This window comes from Ammospiza nelsoni, chromosome 4 (assembly GCF_027579445.1).
Source record: "Ammospiza nelsoni isolate bAmmNel1 chromosome 4, bAmmNel1.pri, whole genome shotgun sequence".
In the NCBI taxonomy this organism is placed as follows: Eukaryota; Metazoa; Chordata; class Aves; order Passeriformes; family Passerellidae; genus Ammospiza; species Ammospiza nelsoni.
The window spans coordinates 642,501-652,748 of NC_080636.1; the positions used below are offsets into that span (position 1 = coordinate 642,501).

General features: G+C 56.6%; 1 protein-coding gene across 1 annotated transcript; it reads left to right on the top strand.

The window, feature by feature from the left end:
- Nucleotides 1-3,546: 3,546 nt before the first annotated feature.
- Nucleotides 3,547-8,868, top strand: NKX1-1 (NK1 homeobox 1). Its single transcript, XM_059470068.1, has 2 exons — nt 3,547-3,994; nt 8,075-8,868. Exons 1-2 carry the CDS (start codon nt 3,547-3,549, stop codon nt 8,866-8,868), a joined length of 1,242 nt encoding a protein of 413 aa, XP_059326051.1.
- The last annotated feature ends 1,380 nt before the right edge of the window (nt 8,869-10,248 follow it).

The window sequence follows — 10,248 nt, forward strand, 5'->3', positions numbered from 1 at the left end:
ATCAACCCTTTCAAAGCAGGATGAATCTTGGAGCCCGGTTGCATTTGGAAACAATATGAGCAAGTCAAGGGGTCCAAGGGAGGTCCTGTGCCCCCCCTCCAGGCCGTGGAAAGCCCCCCGCCCCGGGACCCCTCTGCCCTGGGGCTGGGGCAGCGCGCAGGGACGCGGATCCTCCGCGCCTGGTGCAGCCCCCAGAGTGACCTTCCCGGCGCACTGAGGGCTGCTAAATTGTTTTACCGCGGCGATAAATGCCCTTAATTACCCGAAGCTCCAAACCCCAAGGGACGGGGAGAGGGATGGCTGGAGAACAGTCCAAAAAAAAAAATAAAAATTAAATAAATAAAAAAAGGTTGTTGGTTGATCTGGAGGCGGCTGAAATATAATTTGGAAATAGGCATTAATGAATAAAGTTAAAACCAGGGGCACCCCGGAACCCGCAGAGTGCCCGGCCTGGCTCCTCCCGGTGCGAAGGGGGCACCGAGGGCAGCAGGGACAGAGCCCTCGGCGGGTCCCACCTGCCCTGCCCAGCCCTGCCCTGCCCGACCAAGGCATCGCTCCCGTCCCCAAACGCGACACACGCGGGGCACACGGGGCTCGGGGCTGGCGGCTCCCGGGAGATGCTGTGGCCATTTCCCGGTGCCTTCAGGCTCTGGAAATATCACCTCCCCGCAGGTATAATTCAGCCTAACTACACCGATAACCATCGCTGCGGCGGGGAGGCTCGTAAAACCGCGAGGCTGTTCCGTGCGATTCCCGATTTGTCTCGGAGCAGGAAACGCTTCCGTGGGAGCTCTCCTGAGCAGGGCAAGGCATCCCGGCCCGAAACCGGCGGAGCTGGCTCTGCACGGGGCCGATGCCGCCGCTCTGGGGGTGCCCTGCAGCCCCTCAGCCCCGGCACCCTCCGGGCTGGTCCCGCAGGACAGCATCGCCCGGCGAGCGGTTCGGGAGACGCTGCTGCTCGTCCGTCCTGAAGGAAAATGGAAAGAGAGCGAGATGGGACCGGTCACCCCGCCCGACCACTGCGAGATATTGCATGTCACAACTCATCTAGGGCCCCATAATCAGCGCTAACTTTCTGGTGAACAGATAACCAGAGATGGCAGATGGATGGAGATTGCACAAATGAGGCTCTAATTGACAATCAATTGTGATTAGGAGCAATAGAACATCTTTATAACACTGGCTTTAAGCCGCCCACCGACAGAAGCGCCGAGCGGGCCGGGGGTCCCGGCGGTGCCCGCCCAGCATCGCTGCGCACCCCGGCTCCGGAGGGGGATCGGGTGTGCGGCGGCGCCCGGGAGCCATCGGGGCCCGCAGGAGGCTCCTCAGGGATCCCCAGGGATGCGCGTCCTGGTGCCCCCAGCGCCCGCCGCTACCCCCGAATCTGAGCTGCTGTCGCCGCTCTGGGTTCCGCACGCCTGGGAGCGGTCCCTGCCCGGCCACAGGAGTCAATCACAATTTAGATTTTTTTTTTTTTTTCCTAAGAGGAATATAAAAAATATTCATACCACCGCCGCCCCCAAATAACCGCATTCTCTCCCCACACCCCCGCCGCAAAAAAAAAGTACAAATAGTACAAATACAGTCGAGTACGACAGCGAATCTGATCCAGCATCTACCTAACCCACCGTCTGTTTTTCATAAATAATATCCCAGCGCTGCGGGCAGGAGACATGTGAGTGAGGAACATTTATCCGAAAGAAAAGATGGGACCGGGTGCACGGCCGGAGGAAGGAAGGAAAGATGAGCTGTTAACAAACAAACAAACCAACAAACCCAGGGTGTGGGCTCGTGTGAGTGTGTGCACACGCAGATTAAAACTTCGCTCTCGCTGTGTGTTGGTGGCAGCCCCGTCGGTGAGGTCAGGACAAGGGGGAGAGGTAATTACCTACACATGATCGGAGATTATACATACCATTTCAGCCCAGGAGGTGATTTATAATTTAAAGATAAAGCATAATAAAGTCATAAAAGAGAAAGGACACTGTTGTGGTGTCTGATTAAAATCTAAGGGCTGGTGTATAATATATGAGCGGGGGCTGTTGTGGGCTCCGGCTCAGCGGGACTCCCCTGGGCCCAGCCCGCTGATGGACTAATCATGTCCAAGACCTACCAAAATTACAAGCTGATTGTTTTACCCATTATTTCTCCCAACTTTTAATTTCTGCTTTCTAAAGGATCATTGCCCGCGGTAATTGCAAAGGACCTGTCCTTGTATGTGTCACCAGCCTCAAAGACAAAAAAAAATCTAATTTTCCTTTTATGCTTTCTCTATTTTCCTACCCCCCCCCTCCCTTTTTTTTTCCCCCTGGCAGCTAATTCAAACTGAGTAGCGACTGGAGCGTCCAAAACAAGAATGAAATTGATATGATCAAAGAACACACAACTATACACGAAAGGGAAGGAAATTAGCTGGGGGTGGAAAAACATGTTGTATAATTCACTGACAATTTTATTCCTATGTCTTAATTTTCTACAGTTAAAACCGTTTATAATAAGAGAGTATTTTTCGAAAGTGGAACTTAGGTCTGGTTATACCTTCACTCCTTGCATGGGAAGGAATAGACCTTTTCTCCCAGCTACTCGGGATTTATTTATCGACGTGTTTTGTCTTGTCCGTTTAAACGTATTAATTTTCTTCTGGCACTTTCCTGGCACTTACATTTGAGATTTAATTTTAATTAATTAGCTAAGGAGGAGAAAGAAGCGTGTGAGGGCGTGTGTGTCCGCGGACACAAGCTTCGCTCCAACTGCTAAACCTCCGTCCATAATTTTCTCCTTTTGTTCTAATTTAATAAACCCAGCAGGGAAGGGAAACAGGTGCTGGGGGCTGACACCTCCGAGCCCCCCCCCACACACACACACAATCCCCTTTTGATCATCTAACTCCACTATTAGGGATGGAGGACCTTAAGTTCCCATTTTCCGTGTATAATATCTTCTTTATATTGATCCCGCAATTATTTAAAAGAAAGCGTCATCTCCTCCCACTTCTCCAAATAAGGCTATTTAGATGCTTTCCAGATGAGTGGAGGTGTGCTGAAACAGAGCTGACAGCCGAGTATATCACAGCCAACGCCATCCTTCATTCGCTCTCGCTCTCTGCCCCCCTCCCCCGGCACGCACTTTCACCGTGTCTCTCCTCCAGTGATGAAGATTGCAGACTATTATGGGCGAGGGATTAATTTGTAGCCAATTACAATCCGGTGCTAAATATGAATGCATAAATAAGATACAGCCTCGCCTCCGTGTGTGTGCGAGCGAGAGGGGAGGGCGGGGGGGCAGGAGCGCCCGGGCAGCCTGGCGAGGATGATGAGAAGGAAGAAGGAGCAGCCGAGGGGAGGCTCGGAGCCGAGCATCACCCCGTGACTCCCGCGGCCGCAGCCAGCGCGGCCCGGGCAGCCGGAGGCAGCGAGCGGCTCGTCCTGAGCCGGAGCGGAGCCGGGGAGGAGTTTGCACACCAACTTCGCCGGAGGAAGGAGGGGGAGAGCGAGAGGGGAGGGCAGGGGGGACAAGCTGCGAGCGAGAGGGGCTCTGCGAAGAGTCATGAACGCGGGCAGAGACAAGGCCGGTGACATCTCCATCCCGGCGGCGGCGGCGACAGCCCCGGCGGGCGGCGAGCCCCGCGGCTGCCACGGGGAGGGCATGGACGGCCGCGGCGAGCAGCGGCTCTCGGCCGGCGGCGAGCTGCCGCTCTACTGCCCCGCCGGCCGCGACCGCCAAGGGGACGGCCGGAGCAGCACCCCCGGACCGGAGGCGGCCGTGGCCGCGCTGCCCACGGTGCACAGAACCACCTCCTTCTCCGTGCTCGACATCCTGGACCCTAACAAGTTCAACAGCAAGCGGCGGCACTGCGCGGGCTTGTACAAATCGGCGGGCGCCGAGTTCACGCTGGGGGCGGAGGATAAGCCCGAGGACTCAGGGATCGAGCTGGCCGAGCAAAAGGCTCTCGCCGAAGATTTCGACGCGTGCAAGAAGTCCGCAGAGCTGATCAGTAAGTAGGTCTGGGGGCTCGGAGCCTCCTCCGAGCCGGGGGCTGCCCTGGGTTTCCCCAGCAGGGTCTCGCATGCTTTGACATCTCATCCTTTCCCCGCTGGTACCTCGGGAGCCGGCTCGGGGAGGGACAAACGCGCCCTGCGCTGCTGCTGCTGGATGTAGTGAGATGGGATTCTGAGTCGGGATGCAGGGGGCAGTGGGATTCTGAGTCGGGATGCAGGGAGGGAGCAGATTCTGAGTCGGCATGCAGGGGGCAGTGGGATTCTGAGTCGGGATGCAGGGAGGGAGCAGATTCTGAGTCGGGATGCAGGGAGGGAGCAGATTCTGAGTCGGGACGCAGGGGGCAGTGGGATTCTCAGGATGCAAGGAAGGAGCCGGGCGCATCCCGCCGGGACAGGCCGGAGGGCCCCGGGGCTCGGCGCTGGCCGGGCTCCGCTCCCCGCATCCCCGGGACACCCGGAGCTGTTCGTGCCCTGCACCCCCGGGAGCGGCAGGACCGACCCCAGGGATGCCGGCCTGGCTGGGCTGCGGAGGAACCCCGCCATCCTCATCCTCATCCTCCTCGCAGGGACGGCCAGCGCTGCCCGTGAGCTCCGGCTCAGGCAAACTTGGGAGCGGCTCCTCCGGTTTCGGAGGGCCGGAATCACGGCCCCGAGGGTGCAAAACCTCCCTTGGTTCCCCCACCTCGCCCGGGCCCCCCAGGCGTTCATGACTTTGTGTCTCCTCTCCCCAGCCCCGGACCCTCTCCCGTCCTCCCCCGCCGCTGCCGCCCGTTGCTCTGGGCGACAGATTCAATTTTCTCTCTCCCCTTGGCTTTTTTAGGACAAATCAGACTAATTGTGACAAAATGCTGGTTATCTCTGGAAAAACAATTAAATTCCTTCGATTACACTTAAGGTAAAATGTGCTTAGCAGCGTAAAGAGGCTGGATAATGGGGAAAATCGCCCCAGAGTGGCATGTAGGACTGCTTGGATCGATATCCTATTATCGAATTGTGCATATCTCTTTCAAGCACCTTGCAAACTCTTCCCTAACATCTAAATTATAGGGTCAAAATTCGGATAATTACTCGATTAAAACCTATTACACTTATTAGGGCTCGCTATTGATCGGGAATTGCATTCGACCCAAGCTCTAGATTGCTTTTTCTTTCTGGGTCCGAATATCCCAACTTTCTCACCTCTAAACACCGCGGCTCTGGGGATCACGGAGGGTTTCGGGGAAAGGCTGTCGTTGTGGAAAATATCTATAGTTATTCCATGTCCAGAGAGGGGAAAGAAGAGGCAGCGAGCTACAGGGAAGAAACTTCTCGGCTTAGGAAAAATAGTTTGTGTGTCTGGGGCGAGAGAGGAGGGCTCGGAGGTTTCCAACCCCGCCATAGCGCGACTCTGTCAAGTAAAATTAGGCAGCGAAAGAGGTCTGGAATCTGCTCCAGTCCGAGCCATGGCGCATTTTTCATCTGTAAAGCAAGAGCAGGAATTGGGCACTAATAGAATTCAAAAGAGATTTTTAAAAGCAGTGCGGAGCTGGAGTAATTATTCCTCTAAACTCATCTGACTTTCGTCATATTAAATAGATCTGGGCGATCAGAAAGACTGACGAGGTTAAATCTATCGCTAATCTCACACTTTTATCTCCAGACAAGGAGAGAAATGTAACTCCATCTCTTCTCTCAAAATAAATATGTTTGGAGGCATCGCGGCGCGGTGCGCTTCACCCGCTGACAAGTGCCCCAGGCGCTCCACACAGGGACACATCGCTTAATGTGATGGCAGTGGCCAGAAATAGACCTGGGACTGCTCGAAAATCACGGAATTTAATTCTTCTCTTTCCCCACCGTAATTAATATTAGTTCAAGTGATGGCTGAATCTAGGAGAAATGTTCTGAAAAGTAGCTCTGTCCAGAAAAGTACCAACCCCTCCGAAAAATGCAAAGGATTTCTGGCCAAATGAGAGGGGAAACAGCGCTCGTCAACTGCCCCTCGTAAAATTATTTTAATGTTAAAAATAACAGTTTAAATTCCCCATTAAATTACTATTTAACCTGTTCCCGAAAATAAAAAAAAAAAAAAAAATTAACAAGCCCGGCGCGTCCATCTCCGTCCGCAACTCTATTCGCGGTGCATTTTTTTTGTCTTTAAAATGTTTAGCTGAGCCACGGCTGGGATTCCGTAGGCGGAAGATCAAACCCCGAAGCCGGCAGCTGCAGGCTCCCGGTGCGCTCCGTGCGCGGGGGCTGCGGCTGAGCCAGCCCCGGGTCCGCCCGCAGGCGCGGCCACTCGCACCTTTTATAGATCGTTGCTGTAAAAAATTAGGCCCCGCAATTTCTAGCAGGTCCCGCGGGTTGCAGGACGCCTGTCTGCACTCGCTGGGTCGGGCTGGGAGAAAAGTGACCCGGTTCTGTTCTGTCCGGCGGCGATCGCCCGCGTTTTCCATGCTCCGGGCTGAACAGAAAGCTGGAAAGGGTTCTTAACGAACCCTGAGTTATTAAGGGATATTTGCGGAGTGACAAGGACAGCAATACTCTGCCCTTATTTCCCCCACTGAACCAGCCATATCCGAAATCAGCGCGTTGAACAAAACACACTTCTAAAACCACCTAATTTTACATGCGGGACTTAGGGGATCCTGCGTGAGAATACATAGCAAATTTGAGGTGTGTTCAGGTTTGGGGGCGATTAAAAACAACTAAACTGCGGACGGGATGAGGTGACAGAGCAGCGATTCATTTCCTATTTGCGTATCTCGGTTAACCATGTTAGAGGAGTCCTTGATTAGGGGCTCCCGGAGCTACAGCCCCGTTGCAGAAGTGAGAGAGGGAACTTTAGGCGTGTCTGAAAGCACCGGCGGAAAAGGACGGGACTCACGGGCCTCTGCCCCCATCTCCCCCAGCCCCGTCCCGTGCAGGAGGATTCGCCTCTCGCTCCCCCGACGGAGCCCGGGCCCGGCCAGGACGAGGAGGAGCCGGTTCTCCGGAAAACGCGATTTGCTCTCAGGCTTCATAATGACAGAATCGTCAGCAGAAGTCCAATAGCCTTAAATATCGGATAATTACCCTGTTCTCCGATGGAGACCCGTTAATTGGAGCGTAATATAAACCCAAATAAATTAAATGACCGTTAACTAGTTTGTACATTGCACAAAATGAGTTTAATTAAGTTTGTATCTGCTCTGCTAATCAATACAAGTATTTACTCCACTTTAATACTTCCATCTCGGGAAGTGACAAGAGGTCAAACCAGACGCAGGAAGGGTTAAAAATGCCAGAGCAAAACCCAGCAAATCGCCCATCGATTCGGAGATTTCCGTCACTAAAATTGTTAGAGGCTCTTTGACATCGCTGCTGCCCGCTCCCCAGGCACGGCCCGGCCCGGCCCGGGCAGGGGCTCCTCCCAGCGCCCCGCTGCCCCTCGGGGCCCCCGGGGATACTCGAGTATGCGGGGATCCTGGCCCTGCTGTGCCCCCAAAGGCCTTTCCAGGCTGTGGGAAGGGGGTACATCCCCTATCCCGGCCGTGGGAAGGAAGGGGGTACATCCCCTGTCCCGGCCGCGTCTCGGCTCTTGCCGGAGCTGTTTGGCTCGGAAGGGGCAGCGCTGGCAAAGCCTCCCCGGGCCGGACAGCCCCTTCCCGGCCCCCGAGCTGCAGTTCCGAGCCCCATCCCCACCACTGCTCCTCAGCCCACCCCCGCCTCAGGGCTGAGGAGCAGCCCCGCTCCGAGGGGCCCGGACGGGCTCAGGAGCAGCCCCGGACCGAGGGGCCCGGACGGGCTCAGGAGCAGCCTCGTACCGAGAGGCCCGGACGGGCTCAGGAGCAGCCCCGGACCGAGGGCCCGGACGGGTTCAGGAGCAGCCCCGGACCGAGGGCCCGGCCCGGCCGCATCCCCACGGCGGGCGGAGGGGCTGAGGGGCCGGAGGGGCGGCCGCACTGTGCGGGCAGCCCTGTCCAGAGCAGCGGGGACAGCGGGTGGGAGAACCCTCAGGAGACCCCGGGGGCCGTACCGGGGGGCTGAAGCGGGCGGGGCGGGGGCCGGGCCGGGCCGGGCGGCGAGCCCTAACAGCGGCTGTGCCTTGTCCGCAGAGGACGGGGAGCTCTACAAGGCCGAGGAGTGCGACCTGGACTACAGCAGCCGGCCGAGCCGCAGCCCCGACAGCGAGCTGCAGGACGACGAGGAGCTGTGCAGCGAGGAGAGCGGCAGCACCAGCGGCAGCAGCGGCAGCTCCGGCCCCGCGGCGCCCGGCGAGGCCGAGCCGGGCCCGCTCCGAGCCGAGGCGGCCGAGGCGGGGCTCGTCCCGGCCCCCGCGCCCCCCGCGCCGCCCCCGCCGCCGGCGCCCGTCGGGGCGCAGCCCGGCCCGCAGGCCAAGCCCAAGAGGAAGCGGACGGGCTCGGACTCCAAGTCGGGCAAGCCCCGGCGGGCGCGGACAGCCTTCACCTACGAGCAGCTGGTGGCGCTGGAAAACAAGTTCAAATCCACGCGGTACCTGTCGGTGTGCGAGCGCCTCAACCTGGCGCTGTCGCTCAGCCTCACCGAGACGCAGGTGAAGATCTGGTTCCAGAACCGCCGCACCAAGTGGAAGAAGCAGAACCCGGGCGCCGACACCAGCGCGCCCACGGGCGGCGGCGGCGGCGGCGGCGGGGCCGGGGCCGGGCTGGGCGGCGGGGCCCTGCCGGGCGGGCTCAGCCCCCTCAGCCACTCGCCGCCCATGGGCGCCCCGCTCTCCATGCACGGCCCGGGCAGCTACGCCGGGCACCCGGCCGGGGGGCTGGTCTGCGCCGCCCAGCTGCCCTTCCTGCCCAGCCCCGCCGTGCTCTCGCCCTTCGTGCTGGGCTCCCAGACTTACGGCGCTCCGGCCTTCTACACCCCGCACCTATAAGCCCGACGCTCCTTCCTCCTCCTCCTCCTCCTCCTCACTGCCGGCTGTGCCGCCGCCCCCCGAGGATCGCCGGGCCGGGCTCACCGCACGAACCCCGCACCCGAGAGTGAAACCGAGCACCGAGCGGCGGCGGCACCGGGCAAAGGGGCAGCCCCGGACCCACCGGGGGACGAAAGGAGCGGCCGGAGGCTCCCGGGAACCCTCGGCAGGCTCCCCCGCCCCTCCGGGCCTTTCTACGACCCTTTTTGTACGCGACGTGTCCGGACTGCGCTGCTGAGGGAAGGAGGAGGAGAAACCTCCCTCCCCCGTGTACATACGAGTAGATGTAAATCATCGTTACCTGTATTTTTATTTTCACCGTCCCTCGTTGCTATGTGGGTTTAATTAATTTAATAATTATTATTAATATTATTTGCCTTTGTTTTTATCCTGGTCTGGCCACTAGCGAAAGACTGGAAAAGAAGATTATGTACCCATTTGACTCTCAGGGTAAAACGGAGAACTGTCGCTCCTGTCCCTGGACACTGCAGAAGCAGAGGCGCCGCTCCCCCCGTGACCTCACGGTGACGAGGGACATTTTTTACAAACGTCACTGTCCATCGAAGGGGCAGCGAGGGCGGCTCCCGGGGCGCAGGGCGGGTTTTTTACGTTAAACATTTCTGTATATTTCTGGTTGTTACAAAATAAAAGAAAAAAATGTTTTAACTTTATAATTAATGTATAAGACGAGGGAGTAAGAGCAAGAGGTGATAAAGAGAGCACTTTGTTTGCTAAACACTTTAAATCAATCAATAAACTCTAAAGAAACGGCGCTTTCCGTGGTGGGAGTTCCTGGTTTTCGGGTGAATCTTTGAAAGAAAGTTTCCTCTGGAAAACGCCTGCCTCATGAGACGCTCGGATGGATGTCTCGCATCATCCTTTTTCTTTTCGTTTACTCTGAGAGCGTATTTCTTATACGCAAATAAACTTTATTCTTCTTGTACGAGGGAGGGGATTTCCCTTCTTAGTTTCCTTGTTTGCATTTTCTTAATTGGCTTTGCCGATTTGCGCAATATTACGGACAAAATAAATATCATATATAGGGGGAATCCGACATCTCTGCCATGCTTCCCCCGATGGGAAGTGCGATATTTTGGATTTATGTAAATTTAATAAATCGGCTCCTTCATTCAGTTTGCACAACTTTAAAAATAAAATAATCTTTCCATCGCCGTTCCTCTGATTACTCTTAAATTCGTATCAAAGTTGGTCTTTTATAATACTTTCTTTTTTACTTTCAAAAAAAAAGTCTATAATGGCTGTGGGTACCCCGGGGTGGCTCCGCCAGCCCAGCAGCTCCCAGCCGAGGAAGAGCTTTCATTTTCCACTCATTTTAGGTGT

Coding starts and splice junctions, on each gene's coding strand:
- NKX1-1 (XM_059470068.1), top strand. CDS start 3,547: ATGAACGCGGGCAGAGACAAGGCCGGTGACATCTCCATCCCGGCGGCG. Junction 3,995..8,074: donor GAAGTCCGCAGAGCTGATCA/GTAAGTAGGTCT, acceptor CCTTGTCCGCAG/AGGACGGGGAGCTCTACAAG.